The sequence below is a fragment of the Typopeltis vanoorti genome, chromosome 4, assembly GCF_054136105.1.
Source record: "Typopeltis vanoorti isolate ZY-2024b chromosome 4, IOZ_Tvanoo_1.0, whole genome shotgun sequence".
Lineage (NCBI taxonomy): Eukaryota > Metazoa > Arthropoda > Arachnida > Uropygi > Thelyphonidae > Typopeltis > Typopeltis vanoorti.
In genome coordinates, this window is record NC_143552.1 from 55,953,831 (window position 1) to 55,971,500 (window position 17,670).

Sequence of the window (17,670 nt, forward strand, 5' to 3'; positions counted from 1 at the left end):
CAGAAGTGTGCATATTTTTTTTATATTAAGAGAAAACATTTCCACATTGCCACACACACACACATATATATATATATATATAAAACAAATCACGGAACTCTTTAATTATGCCTGTGCCTTATTCCAACCTGAATCGACGGTTTTGATCTCATGTTATATAATCAATATTAACTGAAATCACAATTTTTTGATAACATGTGAAGCTTCCAATTACATACCACAGCAACAAAACAGAAGTGGCCGTAATCAATTCGGTAAACTGTTGAGTTATCCAGGGGAAAAAAAAAAAAAAAAGAGAAAGAATCAAATGCTTGCACGTTCTATACTGTCTCATTTAATGAATCTATTCATTTCAAGGCCACAATTTATCACTTAATATCGTTCCATCCAAAGGCAGTTTATAATGTCAAAGATTTATTTCTGGCTCTGCATCTTCACCTGATTCATCCTCATCTTCCTCCTCATCTTCATCATCATCACCAGGAATTTCAGCATTTTCCTGTTCAAGACGGTCCAGCTGTTTTGCTAGTTCAGCTTCATCTGTTTCAGTGACAACTTTAGGCTAAAAATAGAGGACATTTTCATATAAATATTTCCTTTCATTAATGGAGGCTATGTCAAATGTTAAGATTGCTACAATGTAATTATGTATTGTTATCAAAGTAATTTCCATTGTTTTTGATAAGTGATGGCATAAACACAAATAAATCTGTTCATGTATGTTTAAGGAATTCAAAAAAGTTAATCAGGTTAACAAAATTCACCTAGACTGAAGTTAAAAAGTTACATTCAAAAACAAGAGGCATAGAGCAAACATGTGATAATTAGAAACCATGCTAATGGAGTGACCGCCCCCCATCAATCTAAAACATGGGGGTCACTGGACTTGCAATATGCCAATTTGTGTGTGCGCATAGGCCACAGATAAAGAAACCTGTCTCGATATTTTTTAGGAAAAGCAGGAGATTGCACTTGGGAAAACACTTTATGAGGAAGACCATTCCAGAAACTAAAAGTACAGTCACTAGCTGGTTAGGTAAAAAGTATAATCTTGAGGAAAAAAAGGGCAAGTTTTTTTTACAGGCTGAGGAACCTACTGAATGTAATGCATTTATGCTAGGAAAGGTAACAGGCAAATATCACCAGACAGGGTTGGATATCTTCTTGTATTTTGTGTATTATGAAAAGAAAGAAAGATGAATTCATATCCTTTATTGTAAGGGAAAAAGCAGAACTATGTTTTGGTAGTGCTGAAAGTGACAAAATAATCCTGGCCCTTAAAGAATGGCATGAAAGTCTATTCTTAAGGCATTGGTTGTAAAGCTCAAAGACTGGGATGTTTGTGCACTGCAAGGTTTGTCAAATAGATAGGAGAAATGGAGCATACCATCATTAGCAAAATGAGGTCTTTAATGTCAGTACTAATATTAAAATGACAAGTTCTGCTATCTTAATATGTAGCAGCTTCTTCTAGGTTCAAATAAGGATTTACATAATGCAAATATAGCACAAAACACTATTAACAATATAAACTATGGGTAAAAAAAGTAATTATGTTAGCATAATTGCTTTAGGCCTGATATATTAAGAGATTAGATCAGGCTTCCATAAGTTGACATATCAATCCCTGATTCCTATTAAGGGAACCATGCAACCAAATCACTTCAAGAGATTCTTTAAAATGTCAAGACAAGAATTTTTTTTTTCCCCATTTCATGGTTAGTTGAAAATATGTGTACAGTTATGACTGCTTTTTCATTTTTGTTATGATTTTATTTTAATTTCTGTACTTTATAAACATAAAAAACCCAGTTTTTCTAATAACCTAATATTGTCATTAAATAAAATGTTTAATCTCTATGGAGAAATATAAAAAACAGGTATTAAAATTCAAGAGCACCTCACCATTAAACTGATTAGTATTTCTCTAGAAATGCAAAAACAACAAGATCATTCTCATATTAAGAATGAAAAAATATTAAGTCCTGCATGGCAAAACACATTTATGAAAAAAGCTTATTTTGTTCTTTTATGAGAAAAGATCTCTTCAACCGAATCTGATCCAAACAAGACAGAATCTATCAGTTTGTGAACCGTATTGATAATAGCTCACTCTTCATACTTAGTCAAATAAAGCTTAACTGCCTTCTGGAAAATAATTAACAAATTACACTTTCTAGTAAAAGTCAATCAACTACTGCCAAACAGCTGTTCACTAACAGAGTTTTTAGTTCTGCTAATACCCTGATAATATTCCAAAAATAGATATAATAGAGAAAAGGCAATAACATTCATAGAAAAATAAAACAAAATCTTAGATTAAAAACTGTGGTTCTACTACTACTAACCGTTATTATCCAAAATAAATAAATAAAATAATAATCGCTGGCCTGGTTGGCCAAGTGGTTAGCATATTCGCTCTCCAGCCAAAAGGCTGCAGGTTCGAATCCTGCATGGGCATGGATGTTTGCAATTGTCTGTGAAAATACTAGTGGTGGTGCCAGTAGATAGCATTGGTGTAGATGATGAGGTTTGAGTGGTGGAGATGGAGAGTTGTGTGGTGGGTGCCCTCCCACGATGAGTCTTTGGACTCCTTGAAGGTGTCATATAATAATAATAGTAGTAATAATAATAAAATAAATAATAATACAACTTTAGAAAAGAAAGCTATTCTTTGTCTCAGAATCAATAATGACAATAATTTTGAAACCTGATAATGAAGAAGCGTAAATTATTGTGAAACAAAATTATCTACATTGTTTTCTGATTCCTCAACCTGATTTCTTGCTGACCTGGTTGGCCAAGTGGTATAGATGAAGAGGTTTGAGTGATGGAGATGGAGAGTTGTGGGGTGGGTGCTCTCCCCTGATAAGTCTTTGGACTCCTTGGAGGTGTCACATAATAATAATAAAATAAAATAAATAATAATACAACTTTAGGATAGAAAGCTTTTCTTAGTCTCAGAAACAATAATGACAATTTTGAAACCTGATAATGGAGAAGCAAAGTTATTATGAAACAAAATTATCTACATTATTTTCTAATTCCTCAACCTATTTAATTACTAGACATCAATACCTAACTTGATCAACACATAAAAAGAAAATAATTTACTTTCTTGCAAGCTTCACTGGTCAATTAAGAAAAAAGATCAAATTTTCCATCCTCTTAACTCAATGCCCTACCAAAGATCCAAAAACCAGAAATTTCAATGTTCTTGTTGTTGAATATACTAATTTCCATTTCAAAATTCTTCACACCTTGTCCAAAATTATCAGAATTAAATATCAGATAACACCATCTGCACAGATTTCTATTGGTACATTAGCTGGCTTAAACACTACATCTAACCCTCGTATAATGCAGATGTTAGGTTCCATTGAAATTCTGCGTTATATAAATCGCGTTATGCGAGACTTAGGTCACATAGAAAAAGTAGGGCTAGGTTCTGAAATCGTTTTTTTTTGTTTAAATTATATAAACAACGACATATCCAACAAAATCAATATTTTTATTTAATTCAGATAATTCATAAGTTAATAAACAAACTATGAGACAAATACATAGTATAAAATTATAAAAATTACAAATTGTACATAAACTTCATTGCCCATAATGCATAAATGTTTTAGACAAAATAAAATAAAGCGCATATTTTAATCATCATCACTGTCTTCAAAAATAACATTTCGTAGATGTTCTTTATTTAAGTGGCCAGAGGTCGTCATCACCTAAAATCTCTTGGATATCACTTGTATAATTCTCATTGCATACTTCGGCTGGTTTAGTTATCAAGTAGTCAGTAATAAGCCCTTGCTTACCACTACGCTGCAATTTTTTATCAAGTTCACAATATGGCACTAAACAAATATCCAATTGTCTCGTAAATTTTCCCGAGTGCTCCACTGAGGGATCATTATCCGTAAAATAACTTCCTAACTTTCTTGCCAAGTCCAATCCTTCTGCTAATTTCTTTAAACTGAATTCTTTAACGGATTCATCACAATCAGAATCTTCAGCAGAACTTTCCCAGCCACTTGGTTCGACACCATCTATTAATTATACCAGTTCCTCCTCATTTAAATCTGTTTCTCAATCAATTAATTCACTAATTTCATTTTCAACCATATCGCAAAAGCCCTCTCCACCAACAATGTGTGCGATGTTTATTATACAACGTAGCTCAGCATCAACTGGAGGTACGAAATTTTGTTCCAGAACGGTTTGGCCATATTTTTTTCCAGCAAGCATTCAGCATAGAGGGTTGTAATTCCTTAATGGACAGAGAAATAATTTTCACACAATTCAATATTAAAAACTCTTTCCACGCTTGAGGCAGTGTCATGTTTGGATTAGATTCTATTTTTTCCAAAATTAATTGGAATGTTCACGGAACATAATATGACTTAAATGTTGATATTATTCCTTGGTCGAGTGGTTGAATAAGTGACGTAGTATTAGGCGGCAAAAAAGTTATTTCAATATTCGGGTGGCCTGAGCGTTGTCTAAAATTAGTAGAATTTTGAAGTCCATATTCTTTTTCTTCGTGTAACTTTCAACATCGGGTACAAAAACACTTGAAAAACCAATTTTCAAACATGCTAGCTGTAACCCATGCCTTTTTGTTATTGTCCACCCAACCTGTTTATTGGCCCACCAATAAACAGGTTGGGTGGACTTGTCAAGCCCTTTCATTGCAAAAGGATTTGCAGATCAGTTAATAAACATTGGTTTTGTCATGTAATCACCTGATGCATTACTACAAAACAGTAGAGTAATTCTATCTTTGGAAACTTTGAATCCAGGAGCTGATCTTTTTCGAAATATAGGTGCGTTTTGGCATTTTTTTCCAATATAACCCAGATTCATCTGCATGAACACCTGGTCTGCACTATAACCACCTTCTTCAGTGATTTTTAAAAGTTTTGCTGGGTATTTCCAGGTAGCTTCAACGTCTGCTGATGCTGATTCTCACTGGATTTTAAGATTATACAAAGAAAACTGCTTTTTAAAGTTTTCAAACCAACCCTTACTGACACAAAAATCCAAGCTGAGAGATTTCTTCTGAAGATTCTTAATCAAGTTCTTTTAAATGTTTATAAACTTTGAGAACTTTTTGCTTAATAAGGTGTCCATCCAAAGCAATTTTCTTTTGAGTGCAATCTTCTATCCAAATCATTAGAGATTTTTCCATTTTTTCTATTAGAATATTGCATGCACAAGCAACGTGCTTTGCATTTACTGTTGACCCAGCAATAACACTTTCTCGGATTTTAAGTTCATTTTGTTTGATTGTTCGAATTGTTGATTCATTTAAATTCAGAGTCCTTGCAACAACTCCTGGTTTTTCTCCAATTTTTAAGCAATCCAAGATTTTAATTTTTTCTTCGAGAGAAATGAATTTCCCCTTCAATGTTGGTTTTTTTCCCTTTCGTTGCAGTTTTAGTGGCCATTACAATAAAAATAAATTTTTACATAAAAAAAAAAAGCATTATATACGTGACTCACCAGAAAATAAACTGATCAGCTCGAGAATAACACACTTATTATTTTTAATGCGCTTTCCTGGCAGAAAACAAAGACAATGTGCAACAATAAACACTTTATACAGTAAACCCTAGATGGTGAACCAATGACACTTGTGCCAGAGGTGGCACGCCTGAGAATTTTGTGGCACGTCAACGATTTACAGGTGATATCCTTTTATACGCTTATAAATTATTCAACTTTTTTGATTATTACAATACGTACAAGTTGAATTTTGTTTTACACAAGAGAGCAGCTATAAAGACGTGCATATGATTGGTGCGGTATTAACAAAAGATGGCACGACCCAAAGGCAACCAACAAGTGTTGAGTTGAAATGCTAATTTTCTTCAATTCCATAATATCTGAAACTGTAATCCCAACATTCACTATTAGTTTTAACACATTCACGACAGGATGTCATTTATCGTTCCAACAGAACTTCTCATTACCGAATGGCTGAACTCACACAAAAGTTTCAACCCTTGGTTGAATTTTAAGGCTACTTGTTTGCGTTTGAGGTGGCAGGCAAACTCACTCACTCATTATATGGCATGTTGCAATTCTTGGTAGAATTTTATTTGAGTTAGCTTTTGTGATTCTGTCATAATGACATTGAGAATTTCAAATGCAATAAAACAAACACTTATTTCATAACTGAAAAATTGGACAATAGTTCATCATCATCATCATCATCAAATTCCTGCCATGTACCCTCAAGGGGTGTACAGGATATGATAGTACTACATGAAAAAAATTACATCATTATTAATTTCCTATCTACAATTTTCCACCAAATCAGTCTGTTACTTGTCAAGACTCCAACATTATCAGATCTTATATTTCTATCGTCTAAAGCATTTTATACCGTATCAATCCACCTACATCTTGGTCTTCCTCTGGATCGTTTAGCTGCCAACCTGGCAGAGAACACTTGTTTTGCTAATCTTTCCTCGCCCATTCTGTTTAAGTGACCATACCATCTTAGATTAGCTCTGCTAACACATTCTTGGATGCTGACAATGTCAAGTTCTTTCCTAATATCCTCGTTTTTAATATGATATTGCCATTGATGCCATCTGTTCATGCCTATAATCTTTCTCAGGACTCTCATATCTGTGGTCTCTAGTCTTTGGTCAAGTGTTTTACTTCTGACCCAGCTCTCAGATCCATAAGTTAAAACTGGTTTGAATACTGTCTTGTACACAGCTAATTTAGTGTTCCGACTGATTTCTCTCTTATTCCATATGAATTTATTCAATTGACTTCCCACCATACCAGCTTTGCTGATTCTGTTGTCTATTTCTATATTTAATTTACCATCTTCAGTAAAAATCGTGCCTAAATAGCTGAAATGTTTTACTTGTTCCACAGGTTCTCCATTCACAACACAGTTGACATTTTCAATGATTCTGCCTATTTTCATTGTCTTTGTCTTTTTATTGCTGACCTTCATACCATATCTATTACAACAGCTATTCAATTTAGTCAGAGAATCTTGCAGACTTGTAGCAGATTTATTTAGAAGTATAACATCATCCGCATAAAGCAAAGAGCTGACATTAACATCTCCAATTTTGATATCATGTTTAATACCACTTTCCTTCATAATGTGATCCATATAGATAATGAATAACAGAGGGGATAATGTACATCCTTGTCTCACACCAGATTTAACATTAAACCATCTTCCAGTACTTCCTTCAATTCTAACTGCTGATTTACAACTCAAATAAAGACCAAGTATTGCTTGGTATAATGCCCCATTGACATCATATAACTGTAGCATATTGAATAGCTTCTCTCTTGGCACATTATCATATGCCTTTTCCGGATCGAGAAAACTTAAATACAGATCTTTGTTATATTCCCATGATTTCTCCACTATTTGTTGTAAAGTGAAGATCTGATCCTGACAGCCTCTATTTGGCATGAATCCAGCTTGTTCTTCACCAACTTTTCTTCTACAATTCTTCTCAACCGTTTCTCAAGTATACTAGCATAAATCTTACCAGGACACTCTCAGTATAGAAATACCTCTGTAATTCTCACATTCAGTTTTACTTCCCTTTTTATATATATGGGTACTATGAGCACTCTACTCCAATCATTGGGAATTCGTCCCTCTGTCCATGCCTTCTGAACTGTGCAGTGCAGCCACTGTAAGACTTTTATACCACCATACTTCAGCATTTCTGGTTGAATATCAATCTGCTCCTGCTTTTCCACTTTTCAAGCCTTTGTTGGCTTTTTCTACTTCAAGTATGGATATGTATTCCTGACTGTTTGCCTGTTCAGTACTTTTTACTGCTGTGCTATCACTGCTTGATTCATTTAGCAATTTTTCAAAGTAATTACTCATACTTCAAGGATACCTTTCTCTCCTGCTTTCATATCACCTTTATCATCTCTATTCCTTTTACAGCACTCTTTCCTACATTTCTGATATTCTTCAACAACTTCCAGAATATTTTGCCACCTTCTTGATATTTATTTTCTATGTTCTTGCCAAAGTCCTCCCATGACTTTTGTTTAGCTAGTTTTACACAGTGTTTAACTGTCTCACATTTGTCTCTGTATTCTCAAAAGTTCCTGGCAAATAAGTCACAAGCTTACTTATTTGCCAGGAACTTTTGATATGCTTTCTTCTTTTCCTTCACTGCCTCTTTAACTTCCTGTGTCCACCATGGAGTTCTGATTTTTCTATCCTTGCAGACAACCTCACCACATGCCTCTCTGTCTGACTCAGTTAGGATTTTCTTCAAGGTTTGCCACCGAATCTCCAAGGTGTGGTTCCTGTTCTCAAACTCTTTCATTTTTTCTTCAATAATCTCAAGTATTGCTTGATATAATGCCCCATTGACACCATATAACTGAAGCATATTGAATAGCTTCTCTCTTGGCACCTTGTCATATGCCTTTTCCAGATCGACAAAACTTAAATACAGATCTTTGTTATATTCCCATGCTTTCTCCACTATTTGTCGTAAAGTGAAGATCTCATCCTGACAGCCTCTATTTGGCCTGAATCCAGCTTGTTCTTCACTAAGCTTTTCTTCCACAATTCTTCTCAACCGTTTCTCAAGTATACTTGCATAGATCTTGCCAGGAACACTCAGTAGGGAAATACCTCTGTAATTCTCACATGCAGTTTTATTTCCCTTTTTATATATGGGACTATGAGAGCTCTACTCCAATCATCGGGAATTCGTCCCTCTGTCCAGGCTTTCTGAACTATGCAGTGCAGCCACTGTAAGACTCTTATACCACCATACTTCAGCATTTCTGGTCGAATATCATCAACTCCTGCTGCCTTTCCACATTTCAAGCCTTTGATGGCTTTTTCTACTTCTAGTATGGATATGTATTCCTGACTGCATGCCTGGTGAGTGTTTTTTACCACAGTGCTGTCATCACTGCTTGTTTCATTTAGCAGTTTTTCAAAGTAATTATTCCATACTTCAAGGATATCTTTTTCTCCTGTTTTTTGCCACCTTTATCATCTCTAATTCCTTTTACAGCACTCTTTCCTCCATTCTTAAGCTTCTTCAACAACCTCCAGAATATTTTGCCACCTTCTTGATATTTATTTTCTATATTCTTGCCAAAGTCCTCCCATGACTTTTGTTTAGCTAGTTTTACACAGTGTTTAGCATTCTTGCATTTGTCTCTATATTCTCTAAGAGCACAAGCTGACTTATTTGACAGGAACTTTTGGTATGCTTTCTTCTTTTCCTTCACTGCCTCTTTAATTTCCTGTGTCCACCAGGGAGTTCTGATTTTTTTATCCTTACAGATAACCTCACCACATGCCTCTCTGGCAGAATCAATCAATGTTTTCTTCAGAGTTTGCCACTGAATCTCCAAGGTTTGATTCCTATTCTCAAACTCTTTCATTTTTTATTCAATAATCTTTGTGTATTTTAGCCTACAGTTCACATCTGAGAGCTGCTCAACTTTTATTCGCTTTAAAGCTTTCTTACATGTTATTCTTTTCAATATGAAATTCAATTTTATCCTGCTCATGACTAAATAGTGATCACTTCCAATTTCAAATCCTCTGTACACTCTGGTGTCCTGCACCAGGGAGAAAACATCACTATCAACAATAACATAGTCAATGAGACTTTTCTTATTCCTAGCCTCTTCTTTCCATGTGAATTTGTGCACATTTTTATGTTGGAACATGGCGTTAGTAATAACCAGTCCATGTCCTGAGCAGAAATCCAACACATATTTGCCATTATTATTAGCTTTGCTCTTTTCTCCAAATTTTCCCAAAATATTTTTGTATGTCTGACAATCATTTCCTACTCTGCTATTTAGATCCCCAACAAGGACCAACTTTTCATATTTCATTGTGTCAGTTGCTTTTTCTAAAGCCTCAAAAAATTCCTCCACTTCTACCTTAGTAGAACCTTCTGTGGGACCATAGGCACAAATAAGTCTCATTGTCCAGTTCACCATTCTCATATTTGCCCACATTACTCTACTTGAGACTGACTGCCATTCAAGAAGATTAGCCTCGTATTTTGTGTTGAATACTATGGCCACTCCTTGTTTTCCTTGATTGTCATTGCCTGAATATAACATTTTGTATTTATTGCTCAGAAAGATCTCACCAGTTTTGGTCTTTTTTGTTTCAGTCACCCCTATTATGTCGATCTGGTACTTATCTAATTCCTCAGCTAGCTCCATTTCTTTGCCATTCAGGCTTCTTACGTTGATAGTACCGATCTTTAACTCTGGTGATGTTGAGTTGGGGTTTATTTCATTCTATATTTTGGTTTAACCAATAAGAATACAATTTGGTCGGCTAAATCCCAAATTGCCAGCCCATCCTCATCCGTTCAGTATCCAAGTAGATACCCAACAGGGTGCACCACGAGAAGGTGAGGATTGGACATTAGGTCAGAAGCCCTGGTCGGTTCTCCGCATTCCTTTACAGGCTATGTGGAGGTCTCCTCCACATAGTGGAGGAGAGGGGACATGTGATTCTTTATTTAGTGCTGTTTTTATTCCAACTGTCTCTAACTGCACTATTTGTTGAAAATTACACAGAATGCAAAAGCCTCTGTACAGTACCTTATTCAGGAATACAATAAAACTAAATTCGATACTTATAACTACTTGCGCGATACAGGCAGACATAAATTTAACAAAGATAAAATTATATTTTTAAGTCCCGTGGTGAAAAATATATGAAAAAATAAATAAAGGGTTACTAGAAATTGTAGACCGCGTTGAACAAGAGTTACCTGTATATCATTATTTCACTAATGTACCAGTAGAAGAGGTACGCTCATATCAAAAATCTATTTTCTCCAGACATAACAGAATCATTTAAACATTACCTCCATTCAAATTACTTCAAATGTCTAGATTTATAAACACAATGTGACCTAGTAATCAGTGGTCTTCCATTTCCACTAGTAAATAATTCATACTTTTTTTTTAAATTTTTATTTTGTTTTGTGAGTCCCACATACGAACAATTGCAAATCAATGCTGAGTTGGTGTGTAGGAAAGATATAAAGCTATCATATCTCAAGCCAGCTTAAATCCTTCTGTTTGATGGAGATAAATTTACAATTTTATTGTAAATTTATCTCCATCAAACAGAATAAAATAAAATTTACAATTTAAAATAAAAATAAAATTTACAATTTTATTTTTTTGATGCAAGTCGTGGAAATTACAAAAATTATTAAAGTCAGGTTCACTGTGTTTCATAGTTTTCATAGTTTCCAATTCCAAAAAATTAAAATTTATTGGAAACTAATAATACTAAGGAGAAACCTTCAGAATTAGAAGACTTTTTTGATGGAAGAGAAGGAGGATTTTCACCATATGCCTGCTGTGGTGGTATGGTAGAAGTGCAGACAAGCAGAAGTTGCACCTGATGAGCTCTGTAAGGGACTACGAGGTATGGCCAGCTGTATAGATTTCTACATTTTGTTTGGTCCTTTCAGAGTTTAAGTTTTAAAAGAGGTAAACCGTGAGTAGACATAACTATACATAATAAATAACGGAAAAATGATACTAAACGAACGAGGATGGGCTGGCAATTGGGAATTTAGCCGACCAAATTGTATTCTTTCAGAGTTTGATTTGGATTTATTGATAGCTGTTTTGCATTTGATGCAAGTTTCAGTGTAAGCTGAAAATAAGACAGAAGTTCCTGTCTGCTTAAGACTGCCCCAGCACACCTGTTTTTTTATATATTTATATTTTATTATTATTATTTTTTTAAATCAGGCACAAATACAATAAGTCCCAAAACCCATGATGCAATAGTGGCATGCATGAACAAGTGGTTGAAAGAAGAATGAATTTTTTTGTGTTTCTTGAAAATCTGAGGGAGAGGACTGCACTCTTCTGAATACAATCAAGTATTTTGAGGGAGGTCATAGGTACACCACCCCAAATATGGATACAATATTCGAAGGTAAGATGGATTTGAACTGTAGTGTCAGGAGTTCAGCTGAGGAGAGAGAGAGAGAGAGAGAGAAAGAGAGAGTAGTACTGTCTAGAATTAAAAAGAAACCTTTTTAAGGGGTGCTTAAGGGTCAAAGCTGTATAACTTAGAGGAGACCTCGACATAGCCATTAAAGGAATGTGGAGAACCGACCAGGGCTTCTGACCTAATGTCCAATCCTCACCTTCTCGTGGTGCACCCTGTTGGGTATCTACCTGGATACTAAACGAACGAGGATGGGCTGGCAATTTGGAATTTAGCCGACCAAATTGTATTCTTATTGGCTTAAACCAAAATACAAAATGATGGTACAACATGACAAAATTTCATGCCGGCTGGGGCATTGCCCAGTTAAACAAAGCCCCCATTGTTTTCGCCAGGGACCCAGGGCGAACAGCGAAAAGTCAGCTACTGGAACAAACCCTAAAACACACCCCAACTCAATATCACTAGAGTTGAAGATTGGTACTATCAACATAAGAAGCCTGAATGGCAAAGAAACGGCGCTAGCTGAGGAATTAGATAAGTACCAGATCACTGAAACAAAAAAGACAAAAACTGGTGAGACCTTTCTGAGCAATAAATACAAAATGTTATATTCAGGCAATGACAATCAAGGAAAAGAAGGAGTAGCCATAGTATTCAACATTAAATACGAGGTTAATCTTCTTGAATGGCAAACAGTCTCAAGTAGAGTGATATGCACAAATATCGGAATGGGGAATTGGACAATGAGACTTATTTGTGTCAATGGTCCCACAGAAGGCTCTACTAAGGTAGAAGTGGAGGAATTTTTTGAGGCTTTAGAAAAAGCAAGTGACACAATGAAAAAGGAAAAGTTGGTTCTTGTTGTGGATCTAAATAACAGAGTAGGAAATGATTGTCAGACATACAAAAATATTTTGGGGAAATTTGGACAAAAGAGCAAAGCTAATAATAATGGCAAATACCTGTTGGATTTCTGCTCAGGACATGGACTGGTTATTAATAACACCATGTTCCAACATAAAAATGTGTACAAATTCACATGGAGAGAAATAGCAAGGAATAAGAAAAATCTCATTGACTATGTTATTGTTGATAGTGATGTTTTCTCCCTGGTGCAGGACACCAGAGTGTACAAAGGATTTGAAATTGGAAGTGATCACTATTTAGTCTTGAGCAGGATAAAATTGAATTTCATATTGAAAAGAAAAACATGTAAGAAAGTTTTAAAGTGAATAAAAGTTGAGCAGCTCTCAGATGTGAACTGTAGACTAAAATACACAAAGATTATTGAAGAAAAAATGAAAGAGTTTGAGAACAGGAACCAAACCTTGGAGATTCAGTGGCAAACCTTGAAGAAAATCCTAACTGATTCAGTCAGAGAGGCATGTGGTGAGGTTGTCTGCAAGGATAGAAAAATCAGAACTCCATGGTGGACACAGGAAGTTAAAGAGGCAGTGAAGGAAAAGAAGAAAGCATATCAAAAGTTCCTGGCAAATAAGTCAGCTTGTGACTTATTTTCCAGGAACTTTTGAGAATACAGAGACAAATGTAAGACAGTTAAACACTGTGTAAAACTAGCTAAACAAAAGTCATGGGAGGACTTTGGCAAGAACATAGAAAATATTCTGGAGGTTGTTGAAGAATATCAGAAATGTAGGAAAGAGTGCTGTAAAAGGAATAGAGATGATAAAGGTGATATGAAAGCAGGAGAGAAAGGTATCCTTGAAGTATGAGTAATTACTTTGAAAAATTGCTAAATGAATCAAGCAGTGATAGCACAGCAGTAAAAAGTACTGAACAGGCAAACAGTCAGGAATACATATCCATACTTGAAGTAGAAAAAGCCAACAAAGGCTTGAAAAGTGGAAAAGCAGGAGTAGATTGATATTCAACCAGAAATGCTGAAGTATGGTGGTATAAACGTCTTACAGTGGCTGCACTGCACAGTTCAGAAGGCATGGACAGAGGGACGAATTCCCGATGATTGGAGTAGAGCTCTCATAGTACCCATATATATAAAAAAGGGAAGTAAAACTGAATGTGAGAATTACAGAGGTATTTCTATACTGAGAGTGTCCTGGTAAGATTTATGCTAGTATACTTGAGAAACGGTTGAGAAGAATTGTAGAAGAAAAGTTTGGTGAAGAACAAGCTGGATTCATGCCAAATAGAGGCTGTCAGGATCAGATCTTCACTTTACGACAAATAGTGGAGAAATCATGGGAATATAACAAAGATCTGTATTTAAGTTTTCTCGATCCGGAAAAGGCATATGATAATGTGCCAAGAGAGAAGCTATTCAATATGCTACAGTTATATGATGTCAATGGGGCATTATACCAAGCAATACTTGGTCTTTATTTGAGTTGTAAATCAGCAGTTAGATTGAAGGAAGTACAGGAAGATAGTTTAATGTTAAATCTAGTGTGAGACAAGGATGTACATTGTCCCCTCTGTTATTCATTATCTATATGGATCACATTATGAAGGAAAGTGGCAAACATGATATCAGAATTGGAGATGTCAATGTCAGCTCTTTGCTTTATGCAGACGATTTTATACTTCTAAAGAAATCTGATACAAGTCTGCAAGATTCCTTGACTATATTGAATAACTGTTGTAATAGATATGGTATGAAGGTCAGCAATAAAAAGACAAAGACAATGAAAATAGGCAGAGTCATTGAAAATGTCAATTGCGTTGTGAATGGAGAACCTCTGGAACAAGGAAAACATTTCAGCTACTTAGGTACGATTTTTAGTGAAGATGGTAAATTAAATATGGAAATAGACAACAGAATCAACAAAGTTGGTATGGTAGGATGTCAATTGAATAAATTCATATGGAATAAGAGAGAAATTAGTCTGAATACTAAATTAGCTGTATACAAGACCGTGTTCAAACCAGTTTTAACGTATGGATCTGAGAGCTGGGTCAGAAGTAAAACACTTGACCAAAGACTATAGACTGCAGATATGAGAGTCCTGAGAAAGATTAGAGGCATGAACAGATGGCATCAATGGCAATATCATATTAAAAACGAGGATATTAGGAAAGAACTTGACATTGTCAGCATCCAAGAATCTGTTAGCAGAGCTAATCTAAGATGGTATGGACACTTAAACAGAATGGGCGAGGAAAGATTAGCAAAGCAAGTGTTCTCTGCCAGGTTGGCAGGAAAACGACCCAGAGGAAAACCAAGATATAGATGAATTGATACGGTACAAAGTGCCTTAGATGATAGAAATATAAGAATTGATAATGTTGGAGTCTTGACAAGTTACAGACTGATTTGGAGGAAAATTGTAGATAGGAAGTTAGTAATGATGTAAATTTTTCATGTAGTACTATCATATCCTGTACTCCCCTTGAGGGCACATGACAGGAATTTGATGATGATGAAGAAACCTGCTAATGTTCTGTTCAGTGCAATGTTAGTTAATACTGAATACTTTCAGCACACCGTTGCACTATTTGAGATATTCAATGTTTTCATGAAGGATTATTTTAAAAATTAATCCCACATGTCGAAGGATTAAAAAAGTTTGCTGATTGATCTAAATTAACTTTGTTTATTCATAATTAGAAATCATTTCACAGAATGCCTAGTTTCCACTCTTCAAAATTTTTTCTTTACAAAAGAAATTCACATATCATAATGTTTATAATAACTTATGTCAGTGACAATGCTTTGGGTTACCATTCCCATTTCACAGAATCACTTATTAAAATATACTGCAATAAAGTAATGAACTAATACAATTATGTTCAGCTGAGCTTTATGCTTAATATGCAACTAAAGGAATATCAATATTGACGATCGTGGTTGCTGCAAGTTGTCCAGGAGGCTTGCTATCTTTGTACCAAAAACTGTGTCTACAGCATTCCACCTGAACAATGCAGAAGCAAATCGACCCCAACCTCTCTTTCTGTAACAAACCGATAAAAGGCACAACCTGTCGAACAAAATTAAAATGAGAAATAATATCATTTCAAGGCTTGCTGGAAAAACCTAGGGTTGTGGTGCAGAAGTCCTAAGGTTATTTGCACTAGCCTTCGCATTCTCTGCAGCAGAATATTGTGCCCCTTTCTGAGAAAGAAGTGTGCAAACTAACATTATAGACACCCAGCTAAACTCTACCATGCACACACTTAGTGGGACACAAAGAAGCACCCCTCTCCCCTGGCTGCCTGTCCTATCTAACATTGCTCCACCAAATATACGAAGAAGACAAACCTCAATTAAAGAATTTAATAAAGTAATGAGCAATCCGCTCCTGCCCCTGCACCAGACTCTCATAAATCCACCTAGTCTTCACCTAAAATCAAGAAACCCTTTTTTGGTTCATGGACGAACTCTCTTCAGCTGCCTTACCATCAACACACGACGTGGGAAGAGAAAACATTGGTCCAACAATCTTCCAACAAATTGCTTCCTGGTTGAAGATCCCTGTGCTCTGCAGCCTGGTTTTGATCTTCCTAGGAAGATTTGGTCATCTATCAACAGGATCAGAACTAACCAGGGCAGATGTGGCTACCTATTACATAAATGGAGATTGTCAGACCACCCTTATTCTGACTGTTCCTCCATAGCCCAGATGATCACTCATATTGTGAATGACTGTTCAAGGCATCAATTTCATGGTGGTGGCCTCCAGGACATCCACAAGGTGATAGATGAGGATAGTTCACAAATACTAATTTTACACAAAAATTCACCAAAAAAATTTAAACTGGAATGCAATGGACACTGGTCAATTTGTAAAAAATGCTCTGTCCAATGAAGAAGGAATATGATATATGGTCAAGTGAGCTCCACCTAACATGAAAACACAAAAAAACAGCCTGACATGAACATATTATTTCACTTTGTATGGCCTGTTGTGGTTCAATGGCAGTTTCAGAACTAGCAAGAGTAATTGTTATCACTTATACAGATACATTTTGACTCAGATAAAAAAATGTATTAGATTCTAATGAAAGTATAAGAAGATTAGACACAAGCCTCATGCAAAAATTGCAAGAAGAGAAATTCGAATCTACTTCCTTAATGCAGCAAAATTATGTGGGCTAAGGTAGAACAGTTTTATCTTAGCCCCGGTTTAATTTGAAAATGTGCATAACATGCATTTCTGAAAAACTATTAATTAATATTCTATTATATAGTGAAACCTGAGGAGTATTCATAACTTAAACATACACACGTGACCACAGTACTTAAATTATTTAATAAGTGAATATTTCATCCTAAGTATCTTAGGACATCGCCAGTAATTTCAAACAATACTAGGAATAACATACAGTTATTGTTTGAAATTACTGTACTGACGATGTCCTAAGATATGGTCAAGTGAGCTCCACCTAACATGAAAACACAAAAAAACAGCCTGACATGAACATATTATTTCACTTTGTATGGCCTGTTGTGGTTCAATGGCAGTTTCAGAACTAGCAAGAGTAATTGTTATCACTTATACAGATACATTTTGACTCAGATAAAAAAATGTATTAGATTCTAATGAAAGTATAAGAAGATTAGACACAAGCCTCATGCAAAAATTGCAAGAAGAGAAATTCGAATCTACTTCCTTAATGCAGCAAAATTATGTGGGCTAAGGTAGAACAGTTTTATCTTAGCCCCGGTTTAATTTGAAAATGTGCATAACATGCATTTCTGA

At 35.3% G+C, this 17,670-nt stretch overlaps 1 protein-coding gene across 2 annotated transcripts in view; it reads right to left on the bottom strand.

Annotated features, from left to right (window-relative positions):
* Positions 1–318: 318 nt before the first annotated feature.
* eIF2alpha (eukaryotic translation initiation factor 2 subunit alpha) overlaps positions 319–17,670 on the bottom strand; it is an 83,866-nt gene continuing 66,514 nt past the window's right edge. For both annotated transcript variants that reach the window (XM_090391188.1, XM_090391189.1), the window contains exon 8: positions 319–562. In XM_090391188.1, coding sequence (XP_090247314.1) covers positions 407–562 — 156 coding nt within the window. In that variant the 3' untranslated portion in view covers positions 319–406. The remainder of the gene's footprint in view (positions 563–17,670) is intronic.